Source organism: Cynocephalus volans, chromosome 5, assembly GCF_027409185.1.
Source record: "Cynocephalus volans isolate mCynVol1 chromosome 5, mCynVol1.pri, whole genome shotgun sequence".
Classification (NCBI taxonomy): Eukaryota; Metazoa; Chordata; class Mammalia; order Dermoptera; family Cynocephalidae; genus Cynocephalus; species Cynocephalus volans.
In genome coordinates, this window is record NC_084464.1 from 45,295,496 (window position 1) to 45,317,249 (window position 21,754).

General features: G+C 47.5%; 2 protein-coding genes across 2 annotated transcripts in view; one reads left to right on the plus strand and one right to left on the minus strand.

Annotated features, from left to right (window-relative positions):
• ITPR3 (inositol 1,4,5-trisphosphate receptor type 3) overlaps window positions 1-2,339 on the plus strand; it is a 66,389-nt gene extending 64,050 nt beyond the window's left edge. The window contains exons 57-58 of the mRNA XM_063096363.1: window positions 738-899; window positions 1,533-2,339. Coding sequence (XP_062952433.1) covers window positions 738-899; window positions 1,533-1,601 — 231 coding nt within the window. The 3' untranslated portion in view covers window positions 1,602-2,339. The remainder of the gene's footprint in view (window positions 1-737; window positions 900-1,532) is intronic.
• Window positions 2,340-3,407: 1,068 nt separating this feature from the next.
• Window positions 3,408-17,309, minus strand: LOC134378696 (ubiquinol-cytochrome c reductase complex assembly factor 2). Its single transcript, XM_063098005.1, has 4 exons — window positions 17,123-17,309; window positions 7,603-7,677; window positions 6,698-6,767; window positions 3,408-3,589 (listed from the first exon to the last, which is right to left on the minus strand). The coding sequence occupies exons 1-4, from the start codon at window positions 17,258-17,260 to the stop codon at window positions 3,462-3,464; spliced, it is 411 nt and encodes a 136-aa protein (XP_062954075.1). The 5' UTR covers window positions 17,261-17,309; the 3' UTR covers window positions 3,408-3,461.
• Window positions 17,310-21,754: the final 4,445 nt, after the last annotated feature.

Genomic DNA, 21,754 nt, shown 5'->3' on the forward strand with positions numbered 1-21,754 from the left:
TCCAGGATGAGAGTAAGCTTGGAGAAACTTAAAAATTTCAGACCAAGAGGAATCAAATATAATCTGTCAATTTCTATAGTAATGAAGGGAGTGAAGGCAGTGATGATAAAAAAAAAAAAGTTCTATTTGTCTTTAAGTCTATTCTTTGAACTAATCTTTGAGTATAGATTTATCTGTCGGTCTGAGAATTCATAGCTTATGACAAGGAACCAGAAAACTGCTTTCTGTCCCCTCCCTCCCACTCCTCCCATCCCGGAAACGTGGCTTTGCCTCTCAGACATGTGTCAGATGCCAGCCCTCCTCAGCAGAGCCTCCCGCTCCCTCAATTTGCCATCTGTCTGGCTCACATCTTCCTGGGGTGTGGGGCATGCCTGTCAGGTGGGAGGGAGGGAGGAAGGAAGGAAGGATATTCAGGGTCTGGGTGCAGAGACCTTCCCCCTACCTCTCGCGGGGTGTCAGGAGAGTAAACAGATGGTGCTGATACCAGCGAAGCACTGAATCTCAGTGCTCGGGGCCGTCTAGCGGAAGTCAGCCTGTCACCGTGGCAGAGGGTTCACTGCCAGCTCACTCAGGCCCTGGGGAGGACCCAGGTCAACTCAGATTTTCCCATGACACATTCCTGGCGAGTAATTTTGTCAAGGGTGCGGTAGCAGCCTCTCCCCACGTTATGGTTTTTTTAACCAAGGTCTTCCTAGGCTGGGCCCAAGCCTGTTCACCCCACTGCTGATCTTTTTCAGAACAAGAACCTGGACTGGTTCCCCCGGATGCGGGCCATGTCCCTAGTGAGCAACGAGGGGGAGGGAGAGCAGAATGAGATCCGGATTCTTCAGGACAAGCTCAACTCCACCATGAAGCTGGTGTCCCACCTCACTGCCCAGCTCAACGAGCTCAAGGAGCAGGTGTGCACCCCGCCCCACCCTGGCCCCACCCTTGGGGTCCCACGTGGGTGAGGAGGGACTGTGTACTGTGGCCTTTGTGCCCTGCTGCCCCTGCCCATTTTTCCCATTGGCCTGGGATGTGAAGGCATGTTCCAGACACACTCTCCCCTCCATGGAATGTTAGGCTGGGGTTGGTTACCCCTTCCCTGAGCCTCTGAAAGACAAGGCCAAGCTGAACCTTGGCAGGGGTGTCGGGCTGTCTCTGTCCGACACTCTCTTCCTCCTGCAGCTGCTAGGGAGTCCCTCCAAGGGGCTCACTAGTGATAGGGAGTTTAAGGCTTCCTTCTGCTTCTCCAGATCCCCACTTACCCAGAATGTCCTCCTCTGCATCTGGCAGTGACACCAGGAAGATCAGGCAGCCCCTTTTAGGTGGGGTGGTTTCACAGCTGCACCAAATCAGGGGTTTGTGACAGGCTGAGAGCGGGGGATTGGAGCTGACATCCTCACAGCACCCCAAGTGGGCCTGGCCTGCTGTCAGTGCTGAATAGCAGCTGGGTCCATGGGGAAGGGTGGGTGCCAGCCCTTCTTCAGTGCCCATGGAGAGAAGGGCACTGGGTGACCTGACCAGGCCTGTTGGCATCTATTGAACTCTAGATGACGGAGCAGCGGAAACGCAGGCAACGCCTGGGCTTTGTGGATGTCCAGAACTGCATGAGCCGCTGAGGAGACATCGAAGGCCCCAACAGAGGATGCTTGTCACTGGAGACTGTGACTGGGAACAGTACTGCCGCTTCCCTTGGGTTGGTGGCCCGGCCAGCCCCACAGCCTGTCAAGGCCAGGTGCCCACCCAGCCTCCAGCTCCCACTCTGCCTGCCATCACTGCACCAACCCAGGTTTTGGCCAACATGGACGGGGAGCCTCAGAGCTGAGTCCTGCCTATAGCCCTTAAAAAAGACTTGGAAGTTCACTAGGATTCAGTTTACCTTATTGCCTTAAAGGAAGATGATCCTGGATACCTCTGTCCCTTAAAGTAATAACTGACATTCCTTTGTAGTCTTCCTTGTGGGTGGTTAGGAGTGGGGTGACCTTTCTCTCCAAGCACTACATTTTGGTTGCTGCCCGCCTCTGGGGGAGGTGGCAGTAATGCTGTTACTAGTGACTTTAGGGCTTTGTTATTTAACTCATTCCAAGAGTGCTGTGCTCAGACCTGCTCATGGCTGCACAGTCCCTCTGTGCCTTAGACCTGCTGTAGACAGTGTGCAGATAGCTTCAGGTGGCCTGATGGCACAAGGATGAACAGCCTTGCTCCCAGGACCTGCCTCTTCCTGAGCTTCCTGGGGAAGAGTCACACTCCCAGGTGACAAGGGCTGAACTGTGTTAGAGTGGCTGTTTTTTGACTGCTTATTTTTTCTCCTTTTGGTGAAATGTGTTACAAGTCCTTTGGTCTGAGATCTTATATGTTAATTGCCTTAAATAAATTAATAGAAATCCAGTCCATTAAAAAGGATGCATTTACTGTACTCCCTGGGGACTGTGGTGATTGACAGGGCACGCTTGCAGAGGACAGGCATGCAAGCCCTCCTACTGGCCTGGCCTCTTTTCAGGCCTCCAGGAGATGCTCTGTGTGACATCCTGCCTCACAGCGATTCCTAACCAGGGGTCCCCGGACAGAACTGTATTTCAGTATAACTGGTTTCCGTTGTAATCCTGTGGATTTTATTTTATAGATTTCAGAACATACTGAGGAGTTTAGGTACAAATGAGGTTAGGAACCCCCTTCCACTTCCCACCAATGAGGGGAGCTGTCATCCCCTGCCCTACCCCTTCTCTCAGCAGAGTTCCTGACAGAAGAAGCTCAAGTAGGGAATGTGAATATCTACCAGTGAGAGCCAAGCTTCCATGGAGTAATAAGGTGACCCTGTGTGTATCCCCAGCCAGCGAGGTCTCTGTCCTGTGGCCTCCCACAGAACCTGCCCACAGTGCCGAAGTCAACCACAACCTGAAGCCCTACCTGGCCAAGGCCTGTCTATAGCTTCTCTGTCCCTTGAGCCAACTTGGCACATGGATTTTTGCAAGATCAGGAGCAGCAGCCTGAGCTCCGTCCTTCTCTGAGTCAGTGGGGATGAGGGCCAAGCAGGCTTTTCATATCTCCTGGCCTCACCACCTCCCTGCTGCTTTCTGTTTGCAACAGGATGCCTTTTAGGTACTTACTGCTATTTTTGGCTTCTTCCCAGGAGCTCCTACAACAAAAGGGAGCCTGAGAATCTTGGCAGGAGATGGCTGGTCCCCCTGTTGGTGAGGTGGGGGCCCCTGTGACCGTGTAGGAAGCACCTTGTGCAAAGGCCCCGCTACCCTCCCTTGTTGGGCCCAAAGGGAAACCTGCATTTCCTCTCTCCAGGAGACTTCCCTACCCTGACCGGTGGTCGTGGCGGACAGCTTAAGCGGCATCCCTTCTTAGGATGAAACTTTCTTTACAGCAACAAGGGCTTCCTTTTTGTGAAGGCTAGATGAGATTCCCAAACCGTGAGGTCAGGGGAGATCAGGGCAGTTTTATTTACGATGGCAACATACAAGACTCCACACTTAGGTAGGTCGGCGAGATAAGGACTGAGCCCAGGCCTTGTGCTTCTCCGCAGGACCCTTGGGGGCAAACTTCTCCTGAAGTTTTTTCCATGTACCTTTGTTCATTTCCTTAAACTCTTCCAAGGTGTCTGCAAAAGGGGAAGATGAAAAGACAATTCTGAAGCCTGGTTATGTAGATTGATCCCACGGGTGTTCCCAACACAAGCATGCCTCGCTTTTCGCACAGCGTGGTCCTGAAAAAGGGCAGTGTAGACCCAGCTTCTGAAAAGCGGACCCAACAGGGTAACACAGAAATGACTGCTCATGGTGACTAAGCCCAGTGTGCCAGGCCTGTGCCTAGCACACCACACATGCACAGCGGACTCCTGCCCTCCTCGCCCTCAGCATCCATACTAGAGGGCAAAGAAATGGCACTGCAGAGTCAGCAATGCAACCATGGGCCCAGGTGCTTTATCACAAAACTTGGCCTGCTCCACACCGACCTTGCTATATCTACTTTTCAGATGTGGAAACTGAGGTAGAGGCAGGGTACATAACTTGCTCGGGTCACACAGCTAGGAAGTGGTGGAGCTGGGATTTGAGCCTGGCAGTTGGACCCACCACATGTGTGGAGTTGAGCAGACACTGGGGAGGGAGATGGATTTGGGCCTGAATCCCTGCCCATCCTTTTCCCCACTGGGTCCCCTCAAGCAATTTACTTAGCCCTCTGAGCTTCAGGTTCCTCATCTGTCTAATGAAGATAAAAACCCCCACCTCAAAAGTCATATGGATTGAAGGATATAACGGAGGTAACCTGCCTGGCACCTGCCTGCTCTCAGTGGAAAGGTGGCCATCTTCACCACTGTGAAGGCAGGAGGGGGTGGTGAGAGCTGCTTGGGTCCTTGTTTAAGAACACACCCCCACCCACACAAATGCAGGGTTTCTCAGCCTTGGCACTACTGACTTTTTCAGCCAACTAATTTTTCGTTGTGGGCTGGCCTGTGCTTTGTAGGATGTTTAGCAGTATCCCGGTCTCTGCTCCCTAGATGTCAGTAGCACTTCCACGACCCCTCTTGCCAGTTGTGAGAAAGAAAAATGTCTCCAGATGTTGCTACATGTCCCCAGATGTTGCCATATGTCCCCTTGGGGGGGGGGGGGAATCACTTCCAGTAGGGAACGAATGATTTAAAGCCTTTCCAGGGCTAAAGTTTCATGTCTAATTTCACTTATATTTTGAATTTAGATACTCTCGTAATATTGTTTAGTTTTCATAGCCTGAATTTTCATCTAATAAATCTTCTGGAGAAAAAGAAAAGCATTTCCTTTTTTTTTTTTTGAAAAGATGACTGGTAAGGGGATCTCAACCCTTGTCTTGGTGTTGTCTGCACCACGCTCAGCCAGTGAGCTAACCGGCCATCCCTACATAGGATCCGAACCCGTGGCCTTGGTGTTATCAGGACCGCACTCTCCCGAGTGAGCCACGGGCCGGCCCAAAACAAAAGCATTTCTGAACAAAATAAGTAACTTATGTATTAACAATGTTTATTGTCAGTGAGCTCCTGACTAAATTAGAACATGCACTGTATTTCAGCCATGAGCCTAAGCATCCTGCCCTGAGACTTTCCAGACATCCAGGTTCCTGGATAGGGCACAAAGAATGACACTGAGAGGGCCGGCCCGTGGCTCACTCGGTAGAGTGCGGTGCTGAGAATGACACTGAGGAATCACTGTCCATCAACAAGCCATGAGACCTTTAGTGCCCTCTATGACCCCAAGCCCAGGGTGGACACACTCATGACACAGACCACCGCCACATTTCAGACTGGCCAGGCCCTCAATCCTCTCACATAGGTGCTGCAAATCTTTTCTGCCCCATCAGAGGAAACATTCAGTAGGCTTATTCCATAAAGTAGCAACTAATATATGAGGCTTGCTGTGAAAGCAGATTATCAGGAAGTTTTCTGGAGTTGAACTCCCAGCCAGAGAAAGCTGCAGCACAGGACAGTGGTGGGGAGTCCTACATCTCCCGTCCCTCGCTGCTGTCTGTTCCCCACTCAGAGGCTTCCCTGAGGGTTCACAAAGACAGCAGAGAAAGGGCCTCTGGAACTCATTTCCATCCTAATTTCAAGCCCAAACTTTGCTCAAACTCTCCAGGGTCCTCATGATGACACTGCATCAATGCTGGTAATTACATCGACCCAGGGATGTGGGAGTAAATTTATATATCAAAAAAAAAAAAAAAAAAAAAGTCGAAGCTGGCCAGTTAGCTCAGTTGATTAGAGCATGGTGTTTTAACAACAAGGTCAAGGGTTTGGATCCCCATACTGGCCAGCCACAAACAAACAAACAAACAAAAAATGCCAATAAAGTGATTCTGCCTGACTAAAATATCTTCACCCCAGTTTTCCAGAGAGTACTGTAATAAAAATAGCGTCAGAGTTGACACACAACAGTAGATGACATCACCAGGTTTTAATCTGCTCAGAAGGTAAAAGCTTTCTAGAAGGCCAAATCCCCAAACCTCAGTTGTTGAAAGCTTCCAGAAGAAGAGGAAAGAGAAATTTCTAGAGTACCAGAAGGCAAACATTTCAGGGCTGCGCCCTCCCAGAAAAGGTTAGCCTATTTTTGTATACAATGTCTTCAGCAATAAAAATAGTAACTTTCCAATACATGCCTACTTCAACTCTGGTTCTCCCCCACCCCCATCTTCAGTGACAATGGAAATAGGGAAGTAAGGAGGGAATCAGCTTGGCAGGGTGTTTCCTTTCTTGTTAATCAGGTCTATCAATGACTCCAAAATATACCTAGTTCAACAAATAACCCACATGACCATGTCCCCTGGGTCAGATAACTCTTAGGCGGATATCCCCATACACATTTATTGAATGGCTTTTTGTTTTAATTAAAACCCTCATTGTTTATAAAGCCCCCTTAGGACCATAAAAATAAAATTATTTTCCTTCCATCCTGATTTCAAGTACTTCCATTTGGCAAATATGTATTCCCCTGTTCCCTGCTGCCCAGCCTTGAATTTAAAAAAGCACTAAAGATGGATTTTCTCTTTTAAACAATGCCTTTGACCTTCTCCACATTCTGTGGCCCAAAAGCATGAGCCCTGTAGCTTCAGAATATCCTATAGGCTATTCCACGAGACTTTCCATCAAGCAAAGCTGTTTTATTAGACAATTCCCCCTGGCTGCTCAAACTCAAGGAATCATTTGCAAACCAGCCAGAAAGGGCAGCTGTGCTTTCAATACCTGTGGACAGAATTAGCTTGTACTCTTCCACGGACAGGCCACTGAAGCTGGTGTCTCTGGGGCGAGGGTACTGGTCACGGACAGAGAAGAGAGAACACAGGGAGAGATTAGTTCTGCAGCACACAAGCCTTCCTCTCTAACCATAGTTCCCCTGGGCCTCAGAGGCCAGGTAAGGAGAAGAGCAGCGCCACCTTGCGCTCAAGACTTGGCCTTGCAAGAACTGGAACCGTCTCAAGCAGGTGACTCCTACCTTAACACACGTGAATTCTCTCTGGAAAATGTAGGCTCTGATTCAGAAGGTCTGGGTGGGGACCATGATTTTGCATTTCTAACCAGCTCCCAGGTGATGCTCATGTTGCTGCTCATGGACCACACTCTGAGTAGGGAAGGTTCAGAAGAAAACTCTTTTCCATGTAGGCTTTTCCATTTGGCCATGTTTATTTGTGGAGTTACTGAACACATTTTTCAAGTCTGGGAAAAACCACACTAAATGGAATCTGACAGTAATTGTGTCAGGGCCCAGCTCTGGAAAAGCCTAGTTTTGTCTGATGGAACTTTGCCAATCATCCCATCTTTATCACCAGAGTGTGAACTATCAGTTCCTTCAGAGTGGATGGGAAAATATGTATAAGACCATACATATTTTTGGTTGTCAGATATTCCCAGGAGCATGCACTGGCATATAAAATATATGGCTTTTATTCATAATTTTAAATGGCTTTTATTTGGAAGACCTAAAAGCCTCTACCAGGAATGTTCTTTGGCTTGGTTGAAATTACTGGTTACATTTGAAAGCGGCAAACTCCCAATTCTTTACAAAACATTGTATAATCAGAGTCTCACTCATTCTTATTGGTTGTCCCCGGTCAGAGGGCTGGGGATATAAAAGATGATGGCCCACTCACCTTGTGTTTGTAGTAGTTTGAATGGAGTCGTGCTAAGCTCTCATACATCTGATCACAGATCTCAGGCTCTGCAATCTGAAAAACAAAGACCCCTCAAGGAAGTGAGCAAAGGAGTCCTGCTTCCCACACTGTGTGTGCACCTTGAGGAGGGACCATACCGAATAAGGCATTTACGTGAAACAGGCCTGCTGCTAGCACTTGCTTCTTCGCTCTCTAGGAAGCAAACACAGCCTACAGCTCCACTATTAGAGATCACCATTTTAGAGGAATGGCTCCATCTCATCAACACCCCAACCTACAGAAAAACCTGATCAATCAACCAGCAAACAAACACTTGTTGAGCATCTGTGATGCGAACCACCATGCTGCAGTGGGAGACAGCTTGACAGAAATGTAACATGGGCAGGGCATGCTCAGGACAGTGTGGGCCACAAGAATTCAGAGGGGGAGTCCCCACGTGCTCGAGTGGTCAGTGTATGACAGAAGTGAGAAGAAGGAGGCATAGGAGTTCTTAGGGAGGCACAGGAGTTGGGGAGCAGAAGGGAGGATGAGGCCTTCCAGGTAGAGGAGTTGGCATGCTTCAGCCTGGACCAGCCTGCCTGGGGGCCTGAAAATACAGTAAAGGAGCCTGGGCTGGAGAAAAAGAAAGAGCTTTTTGAGTTAAACCTTCAATAGGAAATGTATTAGATATTTTTTATGAGGGGCAAAAAAAAAAAAATCATCTTAGTTTTCATCTGTGGTAAATGGGGAGCTGCTGAAATTCAACAAGAAAGAAAGAAACATGAAGAAGGCAGTGTTTAAGATGAGACAGGTGAATTGAGGCGAACTAAGATGGGGACTGCAGTAAGGTCCTGCTAGAAAGAAGAGGGCCCAGAACACTGAGGCCTTGCGACAGACAGAAAGGGGAAAGAAGCAAATCCTCTGGGTGCCCAAGACAGCAGTGCCCCTGCTGGAAATTCCTTGGAAGACAGGCAACATAGAGAGGAGATGAGAAATGTTTTTTTCCCTTTCATACCTCTTTTTAATTTTCCCTTCCCTCTGCTGTTGCTATAATTTAACTATAGTTCTCTACATTTTTTCTACCAAGAATTTTGAAAGCTCCCTAGAACAAAACTTTCTCTTTTATGTTTTTCATCAGAATCCAAATGATGGATTTTTTCTAATTTAAAACCTTCCTTGAAGAAGGTAGAGCATAAATAAATCAGTAGTTAAGCGTCTTAATAAGACAGCTCTGCTTCTGCCTGTGAGCGTGTGTCAAATGAGGTCTCCATCTCAGAGCAAACAAAAAAGAGGATCTGTCATTTAATTCTACCTGACACATCCCCAGGTTCGGGCTACTCATCACAAAAATGCTCAGGTAGATCCATCAGAAGAAAAGGATTATGGGCTGAGGAAGTAGCCAGTGTTTGTGAATAATAATGAAAGGCACCTGAGTGGACAGAATGGAGGGGAAGTGTGAAGCTGGTGACTCTCTGCCGGTCACCTCTTCCAGGGGAAAGTCCAGCTGGAACAGAATTCTGCAGCACGCACTTTGGAGGAATGCATTTGGAACACTGTTTCTTCAGCAGGGCATGCATAACCAAGAGCTAATTTACCAGAAGGTGCAAGACACAAAAGGAAAAAGAGAATAACACTGGTGCAAAGTTTTAAACCATATCACTTAGATTATTAAAAGATAATTTCGCATTTCATCTTTTGCTTTCTTACTTGTGCAGATTTGTTCACTTTTAAATTTAACAGACATTCACTGAGAGCCTACAGCATGCCTGGCATGTGCATGAGCAGGGGACACTCAGGTGACTGAGTCTCCAAGGCTGTGGAGTCAAGCTGCCTAGGTTGAATCTTGGCACCATCTGCTGTCAGCTACGGGAAGTTGGGCAAATCACTTGATCTCCTTCCCAAAACACACTTTAAAAAAATTTTGCCCCATTTGCTTATCATTCTCTGTATCTGTATTATTTTTCTCATCCATTCAAAAGTAGGAACCTAACCCCTTCACCCCATAATATTTCAGTGTGTATTTCCTAAGAATGGGGACATTCTCTTACATAACCATAGTTCAATGATCAAATTCAGGACATTTGATATTGATATAACACTATTATCTAATCCACTGTCCATATTCCATTTCTGTCAATTGTCTCAGTAATAATCTTTGCAGAAAAAAGGGATCATCTACTGCTTTTAACTGTCATGTGTCTTTAGTCTCCTTTAATCTGGGGCAGTTCCTCAGCCTTTGTCTTTCATGCGTTGACATTTTTGAAGCATACTAGCCAACTTAACCTTTCTTTTAAAACAAAAGATAATAATAGCCCCTATTTCTGAGGGTGGGTGAGGATAAATGAGGTAATGCCTGGACTGCTCTGAATTCTAGGCCTGGAACAATGATAAATGTGATTAGTTTTTGTTATGATTATTAGCAGTAGATAGTTATGGTAGTAAACACGGGCTCCTACCTCATCACCTGAAAGGGGAAGGAAACCGCACAGTTCAGGAGAATCCAGGTGGCAGTGGAATGAAGGGGTGCGTATGGGGTGCTGTGGGCCCAGGGAGGAGGGCAACGACCCTGCCAGGGAGCCAGGGAAGAAGTGCTGGAGAATGCCCAGCTGAGGATGAGTGTGGGTACCAAGAAGGAAGTGGTGGCACTGCAGGCACAGGACCAATTGAAGCACATGGCCAGGGAAAGGCAATTGGGACACTACCAGTGGATCCGAGTGGCTGGTGTGTACTGCTGGAGTGTGGTGCTAGAGGTGGAAGTGAAGATGAATGGGGGGTTGCTGGACCTGCCCTGGATGGCTCTCAGTAGTCACTGAGCACTCCACGGTCATCTGAGAGGGGCTCAGATGCCAACCCTTGGTGTCTGCCAAGTGAGCAGCTGCCTGCTGCACCTGGTCTTCACCTGATGGCCGCTCACCTGGACCTTCTGCTCCTACCACCATCCCAACCCCTTCCCAACCAAGCTCTTCGGAAAGGAGTTCACGTGCTGACTCACCTTCCTCCCAGGGACTTTCTCCTCGGCTCAAACCTGCATTCACACCAGATCCTCACCCTCAGAAATCTTGCCAACCCAAGTTCCCCTCCTGCTTCTTCTCCAACTTCCCAAATGGTGAGAAGTTGCCAGAGGGCTGCTTAGCCACCTCCCCCCACACCCTCAAGCGGGTAAGGAGGGTGTGGTCCTTCCTTCTCATCTTTTTCCATCTCTGACAGGTAGCAAGGCAGAAAGGAGAGGCACAGGGAGGACAGGGTCACCCTTGAGAGTGTTGCTCCTGTGAAGGCCAACTGCACAAGGTCTTTGTGCAAAAAACAAAGTGATGCTTTGGGCCCCCTCAACCTCTTCAACTTCCCTCAGTGTTAAACAGACAGTATCTTAGATGGTTTACATAATGCCTGGAGCTCAATTTGCTATCTGAGAAGGAACTAAACACCTACAAGTCCTAAAAATGGACTTATCCAATCTCCCATTTAAGGTCAGAAGGTCTCTAACCTAGGCTGTAAACAGGGCTCAGTGGGGGCTGATGGGAGTTTGAGATATGCCAATTTCTAGCCAAGTTCTTACCGCCTAAGGAGAGATGCAGCCATGGCCAATTCTGGGTTCCTGGTCACACCCAACAAAGCTCAGTAACTAAACAGTCTTGTTTACTACTTAAAAGGATATCAATGGAGATATCTGTCTAATTCCAGAAGCCTCACCACACACTTACATCTTACACTTTATTCACAGACTCCAGCACAAACATTCCTGAATTTCGAAATATAGTTTTTCTGATGAAATGTACTGTATATTTATAGAAATATTCTTATACACAAGCTTTAGATTACCTGATTTTGCATTCACATCTAATGAGATTACAGACATTTTAGGACTAATAGCAGTGCTGGGTTTGAAAAAGCAAGCAGTGGGGACATTATGAAAAATTCAGCACTGCTCCCCAAATGTGAATAAAATAGATGTTCAATTGACAAAGTGTCCTTTATAGCTCTATTTTTGCTCCTTTTACATTTCCCCTGTTCAGTCATCAGTAAATTTCTCTTTACCATATTAAACTTTCATACATACAAATCTACATCAGTGCCACAGGCACTGATTTCGATTTTCAAAATTGAATTTTGGGTGGTGACACCAATGGGTACAGAGGCCCCTACCCCAGTCACACAAAGGGACACATAAGCACTTCTGGGAAAGGGTGTTGCAAATTGCTTTGCTAATTAAGGTAGCGATGGATTCTGTCCAGGAGGATCTATGAAAAAAGGTTTTCGTGACTTGGTAATGAACCTCTGAAATGAGTTCATTCAGTTATGGGAGCCTATTCCCTTCAACTCAATTAAAAAGATATTTCTTGAGACCCTACTATGTAGAGAGTGCTCTGCTAGGGGACCAAAAGGGGACATAAAGAAGACCCAGCCCCAGCCCTGGAGAAGCTGGCAATCAGGCTAAGGAGGCAAGATGCACATGATTAAAAACCACCCATGCCCGGGGCAGCGTGTAACTGAGAGCCAGAGCTGCGCAATGCTGGGAGCTGCAGGTCTCAGGTGGGAGCTGCAGGTCTCAGGTGGGAGCTGGCTGCCAGGCTGGGCTGACAGGGAAGGTGCGGGGGGAAGGACTGAGTTTGACTGCAGTGACAGTGCACAGAGTGACAGGAAGCTGCAGACCGAACTCTGTGGAGCATTGACTTCAGAGCTGGACCTTGGCATCAAACAGTACAGGACAAGGGTGTTTCAGACAGGCGGGGTTCTTAAATGGAACCCAGGGAGGGCTTTGAGGGCCTGGGAAGCCACCAAATTCTTAGCAAACTCTGTCTGGGTTTCTGGTGGCTGGGAGGAGGAGGGGTGATGGTGGTGTGCTGCTCCATGGTGCACTAGTGTCTCAAACCAACTGTATTATGGCCAATTTGGGAGGCAAAGAGAAGATACCCTCTCTGAGGCTTGTGTTGGGGCTGGTGAGAAGCAAGGCTGGAAACACTAGCTGTGACCAAGGACAGAGGGCACTGAATGTCTCACAAAGCTGTCTGCCACTTGTCCAGGAGGCAATGGGCAGACCCCAAAGATCTTTGAATAAAGTGGTGACCCACTGGAAGTGGTCACTAATTTATCTCTTTAGGAGGAGCACCTGCTTCTTTGAATAGGCACAGACAACTGTCACCTCTTGGTCTGAACACTACCTTAACTCACTCTAGCTCCACTCAGAATTGGAAGAGAAAAAAAGATGGAGATGTTTGCATTCCCTCTTAGAGATGATTTTCCCCACAACTCCTGTTCTGCAGTGGGTTCAATATTATAACTAAAAATAGCATACTCTGTTCTTAGGCCACTCCTTAAAAACTTGATTTCAGGGGGCCCAGAAAGGGGGTGAGCAACGCTGATAGGGCTTCACCAAGGCCAGCACATGCCAGGCAGGTGGGCGAGCTCCCTGCCTTGTTGAGGAATGCCAAAGACCAGGTCTCAGTTGGATGACTGAGAAAACATAATTACATAAAACCTTTGAATTCTCCTCTGAGAAGGTGGAAATATGAGGGGTCTTCAAAAGGTTCATGGAAGGATTTGTATTATCTTAGAGTTCTATTTTTCCATGAGCTTTTTGATGTGTCACTTACATTACTACTAATCCAAGATAAAGTTTAGCTTCTTTCAAACTGGGCCAATATTACTCAGACTTGGATATGACACAGTTATAAGGGCTGGCTTCTGCTCATTGGACAGCCCCTTCCTGGGCAGCAGCACTTCTAGGCTGTCCCTCCCTCAGAGCTGTGCCCTGTGCTAGATTAGGGGGTGTACAGCCTGAGATCTTTAAGAAGCTGCTTGTGCACCTCATGAACTCATTAGAAGGATTTGCTCCTTTCCCCGGAAAGTCAACAATTACAGTTGTTTTGCCACTTCTCCCATGCTGTGATTCTTTTATTAAGGTTTCAGAGCTGCAGGGAACCCGTGTTCAGTTAAGCAAACTGTATTCAAATGGGGCAAACCCCATAAACATTAACTTCAAAACACCACATAATAGGACATAGGATGTTAGAGGTGTTACGTGTGTTCCTGCTCCCACCATCACCGCCCCTCTTGGTGGGTATAGGGTGGACCATGAGACTCCCCAAAGGGCAATTTGAGGTGGAATAAATGGAGGCAATGGTTTTCATACTCTGCTTTCGTGTATGAATTATTAACGTGCCTTCTAGTGAGCCTGGCTTTTTTATGCTTGTGTCCCACCACGACCTTCCTCCCTTCCATCCACGCAGGGGAGGCAGTGTCTGGGACAAAGAAAAGCAGGTGGGCAAACACAGAGAGATGTTTAATGCTTTCCCAGAACTATCCATGGTCCAAAAAGATTTGAGCAGGGAAAGAGGGGAAAGGAGTGGCTTGATGTTCATGAAACAAGAGACTATTCTAAGAAGAAATAACTTGGGAGGAATAGCAGCTGAGGAAAGGCCAAGCACCCAGGAGATGAGGCGAAACCAGGGCCAGGACGGCTGGGTCTGTTTCTTACTTCTCTTGTCTCTTGCTGCCAGGGTACCCCGAGTAAGCTTTTTTATTTTTCTGATTTTGCTTCTTCGCCTGCAAAATGGGAACAGTAGTGGCTACCTCACTCAGCTGCACTAAGGTTTAAATTAAATGAGATCATGCCTGCAAGAGTGTGCCATGCACCTTTCAGGTTTATTGTTAGGACAAAGGAAGCTAAGAGGCCAAGAGGAAAACTGCCTGCCTCTCTCCTCTGCAGGAACAAAAAGCTACGTGAGCAGAGCTACCTCCCCCTACTGTCTTTCTGACTCTGGCATAACCAAGGGGGGGTTTCATACCAATCAGCCACTGGGTCTAATCCCTGCCTCCTGCTGCCAGTTTAATGATGACTCTACCAGAACCACCTTTCTTTCTCAAGGTCTTTATAAATCATCTGGGGGTGTCAGTGGGAGTGACTCACAGTGCTGTTCTCAATCCCAGCAATGGGCTGCTCCCCTAAAAAATTATCACAAAGATTTACTAAGCCTAGACGCATTCTCAGGTGACATCAGGATGAGGTAAGACAATGGTTCTGAGTAATGCACCTGCTGCCATCATGATATACTAGTTCACTCTACTGGGAATGCATTCATCAGCTGCTTTGGAACTATCAACCAAACCATGACTTGCATCTGAGCTATGACTCAAACCTGTGTGGGCCTTCAACTGATCTCTAGGTGATGACAAGGGATGACAACTCCAAAAGAACGCTCTACCCTCCTTCACTGGCTCCTCTTACACTAACAATCAAGGAGACAAATGTCACACTCTCTCACCTCCCCAAAGATCCAGCCTCTGACCAGCCAACTGCAAGCTCCTTAGTGGTAAAGACTAAGTTATGTCCCTTTTCTGTAGTTCCTATAGTTCTCCAAACACAGAAAACTCTCAACTCAGTTCTCACCACTCAGGACACACAAATAGTCCCTTCTCACTCTTCATTACTTCTCTTCATCTAGTTCTGCTATATCCGCAACTAAACTCAAATGACTTTGGCCTAATAAGATATAACCTTTATTTATCTACTCATTTAGACACTGAGTATTTTTTATGTGCCAAGAACTACACTAGACTTGGGGAGTGGCGGGGGGATGGCATTATCTCTATTCTCAGAAAGGTCACACTAAAAATACGTAGGAAGCACAGCCCTAGAAAATCTACAGGGTTTGTGGAGTTGGGACAAGATACAATTCTTGCCTTAAAGATCTTTACACTTTGGGTCAGTGAAGATCACTAGACACAGTGTGAGGGTCCTGAGTGTAGCACGATCCATTCTCATCCCACACCTCAGGAAGTCCTGGGCCAGATACCCCATCCATGTCACTACCCAGTCAGCAATCCAGTCACAATGATGCTACTGGGTGTGCTCTCGCTCCATTAGTGGGCTGGCTTGGCTATGTGTTGGGCTAAACTGCATAAAAACAAAAAACAAACAAAAAACCATGTTCCTGCTTTGACCAGTCTTGGCCAAGTTTCACAAGTCATTTCTTCAGACTGTGTGTATTTATCTTATTTCATACCTCTGACCTCTTGCCTAAGACTTACTCTCAAATATCTCACTGCCTACTTAACATTCCACTTGGCATCTCAAGCTTAACCTGTCTAACACCAAACTTAAGATGTTCTCACACCCCAACTGTTCCTCATCTAGTCTTTCCCATCTCAGTAAAGGGCACCATCTTTCACCCAGTTTCTCAGGCCAAAAAAAATCCTGGTGCTATCTTTGGTTCCTCCCTTTCCCTTTATCCCACATCCAATATACGAGCAATTCCTGCTGACTTGGTCTGCACATTATAACCTGCATCCAGCCACTTCCATTCCCTGTGCTGCCATCCTTATCCGACCCACCACCATCCCTTGCCTAGGGCACCACAATAGGCTTCTCTCCAGCCTCTTTGTTTCTGTTCTTGCCCCCCATAATCCATTCACCACATAAAACCAGAGTGATCTTTTAAAGAAAGTAAAGTGGGTCACATCAGCCCCCTGACTAAACATCCCCAATGGCTTCTCACTGGCTTTATAAGATCCAACTCCTAATCAGTGCCTTTAGGATCTACTGTGCCTGGCTCCTGACGTCCTCTGACCTCGAGTCTTAGCAAACTTCACCTCACTCAACTACCCTCTAGTCATTTCGGCTTTCTTTCTATTCTCTAACATTCCAATCTGCCTCCTGCCTCAGGACCTTTGCAAGTGCCTGGAATGTCCTTCCCACCAAGTGGACACTATTGGCTCATCCTCTTCCCTTAGGTCTTACCTTCGTGTCATCTCCTCAGAAAGGCCCGGCTAATGTACTCATGCTACCCCTTTACCATGCTACCCTATTTTCTGTCCATCACAATACTTATTTGGACTGTCTTACATATATCCATTTGTTTATTTGTCCTGCACAGGACCTCATCTCCCTAGCACCTAACATAGTTCCTGCACATGGTAGGTGCTCAATGAATGAATGAGTCCCAGACCTGCAGCACCAACCTGGAGGGGAGCAGGAACGTCGGCCTACCTACTCACACGTGGGGTACGAGTTGAGGACCAAACCTGCTGCACAGGCTTACAGGGGCCCAGGAAGAACACAAACGCGTCGTGGGGGCCTAAAGAGGGTCAGCAGTTTAGTACACCACACTGCGAGGTATTGGCACCGTATCACGGGAGCAAAGGCCTGTGGCCGTCACCATCTGCAATTGGTGTTGTGGGTCTCAACCCTGCTTACACCTTGAATCACCTGGGGAGCTTTTAAAAATACCAAGGCCAAGACTCCGCCCCCAGAGATTCTGATTCAATAGAGCTGAGTGGTCCTGGGCATCTGGAGTTTTAAAAAGCTTCCTCGGCAATTCCAAGGTGCAGCCGCGTAAGACCACTGGGTAGAACGAACGGGCTTCGCTCTCCCCAGCTCCTGGAGGAGGAAGAAGTCCCCGTTCACGTGCGGCCTGGGAAGGAAGGCGCGCGCATGCGCGGGCCCCGCCACTAGCCCGCTCGTTGGCCCAGCTCATGCCTCGTCCTTTCCTCCCCTCGCCCCAGCCACCTCCCCTCCGGTCACCTGGGTGTTCTCTCCCTCCCGAAAGGCCTGTGCAACCCGCTGCCGCAGGTAAGCGCCCAAGTCCCGGCCCCGTTTGGTCTCGTCCACTGGCCATTCCTCACAGAGCTTGAGGAAACGCCGGTAGCGGCTGGCCGCCATCTTGGGCCCCGCTAGTTCCCGACCCTGAGGGAGGAGTTGGCGCGGACGGAGAGCGCTTGCGCACTGAGGCTCGCAGCCTTCCCAAGGTGGCATGGAGGGACGAGTGAGCATGCGCGACTTCGCAGGCGCCCTGCCGCTCTCCGGTTAGGGGCGCTGCTCGCATATCTCTGCAAACCGAGCTAATTTAGTCTTCGGCCTCCTGGAACCGGCCCAGCTCCCAGGGGCAAGGCAGACGTGGAGTACCCCAGGGACAGATTTACTTCTCTTTTTCAATGACTGCACAAGCTCGAAACTGAAAAACCCTCCTCTGAGACCTCTGCTACTTTGCATAAACGAATACATTTGCTTGTAAATACATGTTATTGGATGAAGATGTGGTGAACTTAATCACGTAGCACGCACACGGCACGTTGTTCGAGTCCCCCTTCTCCCTTGTGCCTGTCACGTCCGTTTGGTACTCTGCCACAACTCCTACATTAGTGCTTCCCAGCCGTTGTCCTCAGCCCCTGTTAGTATCCGTTTTGTGCCTCCTCCACCTTCACTCCCACCCCCACCACCAAGCCAGCCACTTTTTCCTGAAGGCACAGGTTTCCTAGCCCGAGCAATATCAGATATGTTGATTTACCCTTAAACTTTTTATTATTTTTTATTGTGATGAAATACACATAGGAAAATTTACCATCTTAATTTTTAAGTGTACAGTTCAGTCGCATTAAATACATTCATAATTGTGCAACCATCACCACCATACATTTCCATAACTTTTCGTCTTGTAAAACTGAAACTCTGTACCCATTAAACAGTAATTCCCCATCCCTACCTCCCACCCAGACCCTGGCAATCACCTACTTTGTGTCTCTGATTTTGGCTACTCTAGGTATCTCATATAAGTGGAGTCACACAGTTTTTGTTGTTTTGTGACTGGCTTATTTTACTTAGCATAATGTGCTCAAGGTTCATCCACATTATAGCATATGTCAGAATTTCCTTCCTTTTTAAGACGGAATGATATTCCATTGTTTGTATATGCCACATTTTGCTTAGTCATTGGTCTGTTGATGGACATTTGAGTTGCTTCCACATTTTAGCTATTATGAATAATGCTGCTGTGAACGTGGGTGTACAAACATCTTTTTGAGACCTTGCTTTCAATTCTTTTGGGTATATTCCCAGAAGTAGAATGGCTGGATCATATGGTAATTCTATTTTTAATTTTTAAAGGAACTTCCATGCTTTTTTCTACAGTGGCTGTACCATTTTACATTCCCACTACCAGTGCACAAGCGTTCCAGTTTCTCCACACCCTCACCAACATTTATTACTTTGTTTTTTTGATAGTAGATGTCCTACTGGGTGTGAGGTGGTATCTCATTGTAGCTTTGATTTGCATTTCTGTAATGATTAGTGATGTTCAGCATCTTTTCATATGCTTATTGGTCATTTGTATATCTTCTTTGATGAAATGTCTGTTCAGGTCCTTTGCCCATTTTTGAATCAGGTTTTTTGTTTGTTTTATTCTGTCATTGAGTTTTAGGAGTTTTCTATATACTAATCCCTTATCGGATATATGATTTGCAAATATTTTCTCTTGTTTGCTTTACCAAGTCTTCTGTTAAGTATCTCTAGCTGCATCACCATGTGGACTGACTTTTCTTTTCAAAAGATTGCCCTACCATTCAGATTTTCCTTAAGGAAGTCTCAGCGCCCCTGCGTCTTCACTGGCCTGCATCCAACCAAGACCATCCCATGGCTACAACACTTTGCTGCCCCCAAACCTTCTCCCTCTTGCCCCACCTGCTTTGTAAAGGTGAGTCCAGGAGAATCCTGCCTTCACAGCATTGACTGTCGAGTCTGGAAGTGTATACATAACCAATACACAATATTAAAGGTGACAAGGGCTTTAACTGAAGTATTAGACAATGCTAGGGAGTTTGAAGAAAGAAATATTACTTCTAGCTGTTCAGGGGAGTAGGGGGAGAGAGATCAGGAATGGCTTCAAGAGCAGCAAGAGGCAGGCCTGGGTAGGAATGGGAAAGAGGGAGAAGGAGGAGTTTAATTCGAGGAAAGATCAGTGAGTGGTTTGTAACCTGGAACAGCTTTTAACTGTTCTGAAGGCGGTAGGAGTAAAGACCTGCTGAAGGAGAAGCTCTGGGGACCCAGGGTGTGCGATGCCCACCTGAGGTAAGGAGAGTTCAGGGGGAGTAGAAAATGAGGCACTCCAGGGCCCCAGAAAGCTTCCCTGATTAACCCCCCAGGGCCACAGCCCAGCAACATCTCCCTCCTCCATCCTCACTTCAGTTGTATTTATTGCCATATAGTTTTGATGGCTGCCCTTAGGCCCAAAGGGCAAGGATTGTGTCTATTTACTGTCAAGTTCCAGGCACTTAGGGGTGTGCTGGGTGCCCCAAGTCCTTATAATTCTGCCTGAGGCCCCGCCACAGCTGTGGCTTTGAAGAGCACCTGGCTGGTGGACAGGACAGCTGCCCTGGGAGGCAGGGACCAAGGTCCTTCTGCCTTAGGCAACAGGGAGAGTAATATTAGGTGGCAGCAAGTGGTTTTCACCCCACTTGAGGTACAAGTGCAGAGTTGAGAAGAAAGACTGGATACCAGGGGAACCTCCAACAAATGCCTCCTTACAAGGCTCTCCCTCCCCCAACACACCATCTTCTTCCAGGTTAGGTCGTGGTTGTCCCTTGTTCAGACTGTCAAGCCCACCTTTCTTCCCCCCATCCAAGGCTTGTTTGACACAGTGCTGAAGTAGTGAGTCTCTAAAGAGTCTGAGAGACCTGGTGGAATGTGGGCTTGCTCATTCATTCATTTGTCTAGGACTGTCTATATAATTTTCTGGGACCCAGTGCAAAATGAAGATGTGAGGCCCCTTGTTTAAAAAATGTTAAGAATTTCAAGACAGTAACAGCAGAACATTAAACCAAGCGAGGGGCCCTTCCGAGTGCTGGATCTCAGACGACTGCACAGGCCCCACACCCATGAAACTGGCCCTGAGCTTTCATGTGGTCGACAGGACCGATGAGGGCCTGCTCCTGTGGATTTTACACTGAAGTGTGGGAGACAGACAGCAACCAAGCAAATACATGGTAGTAACAGTAGTGCTTTATGTGTACTAACTCATGTACTGAATGAACAAGAGAATTTCAGATGTGATAAGGGTGCTGGGTCTGCAGTGATTGGGGTAGGGGTGGGTTGGTGGTCTGGAGGCCATGCCTGAGGAACTTGTGTTTGACAGAGCTCTGAGTAACCCGCGGCGGGGGGGTGGGCAGCCACATGAAGGTGGGCAAGAGGCTTCCAGGCAGAGGGGTACCAAAGACAAGGGCCTTTGGAGCAGCCAACCTTAGTGGGTTATTTAATTGCTCTAAGCTTCAGTTTCTTTATCTTAAAATGGGAATTATAATGATAAATTAGCGCTGAGTATTTACTTTGTGCCAGGCACTATTCTAAATGCCTTTACACATATTGACTCATTTAGTCCTCACAATGGCCCTCAGAGATACAAGTACCACTATTATCCCTATTTTTACAGAGGTGGACCCTGAGGCACAGGGAGGATAGGACTTGCCAAAGTCACCAGCTAGTAAGTGGCATAGCTGGGTCTTGAACCTGGACTGAATAACTCCGGAGCCCACACTCTTTTCCACTCCACCAGCGTGCTTCCTCAGGCCTCCTTGCAGTGCTGTCAATGTAAACCATGGGAGTAGTGTGCTTCTATGTGCGTTATAGTGCTTGGCCAGGGCTGGCACAGAGTAGGCCAACAGACTGTAGTGGCTCCAAGAGGCTCTAGGGTCCTCTCTTGCTTTGTTTTACCTATGCTCCCCTTTCCTTTCCCTGTGCCTGTGGGTGGTTTGAGTCAGCTTGGGCTCACTAGCTTGTCAATCACCCAGCACCATTCTGGGCACATTAATAGAAACTGCCTGGAATGCAGCTCATTGGTGCCAGCCTCGAGAAGTTGATGACCATTTTAACATCCACCTGCTGGCTGTCACTCATTCCACAATGAATGCAGACTCCCCTGGCTCATTGAAAACCCCCACCAGGACCAAACCTCCTGAGCCATTTGGAATGGGCATTTGGGCTTTATGGAGCCCTGATAGCTCTTTATAGAAATGAGGCACCATTGGGGGAGGAGACAGGAGGGAGTGAGCGCTGTTTCAGTTTTTCAAGTTATAATGATCCCAGTAATCGAGACACCAAATTGCACATTTAAATCGCTTGAAAGTAAAAGTATCATTTTGTAATGCTGGTGTTAATAATGTAAACATTAAAAAGAAATTAAATACTTAGCTTCATTGTGGAGCACAATTGCCTGATTTTTCTTCTTTCATCTTATTCAGCTGGAGGAAATGATTGGCTGCAATACCCAGATATGTCACCCAAAAAAGTGGGTCTGGACTTGCATCAGAATAGTTAGTCATTGAATGCCCCCAGGTAAAGGTAGCCGAAGGGGTCAAACTGGCAACAGATTGCTGCTTATTCTGGAGG

Coding starts and splice junctions, on each gene's coding strand:
- LOC134378696 (XM_063098005.1), bottom strand. CDS start 17,260: ATGGCGGCCAGCCGCTACCGGCGTTTCCTCAAGCTCTGTGAGGAATGG. Junction 7,678..17,122: donor GGGAGGGAGAGAACACCCAG/GTGACCGGAGGG, acceptor TTTGTTTTTCAG/ATTGCAGAGCCTGAGATCTG. Junction 3,590..6,697: donor CAAGCTAATTCTGTCCACAG/GTATTGAAAGCA, acceptor CCCCTTTTGCAG/ACACCTTGGAAGAGTTTAAG.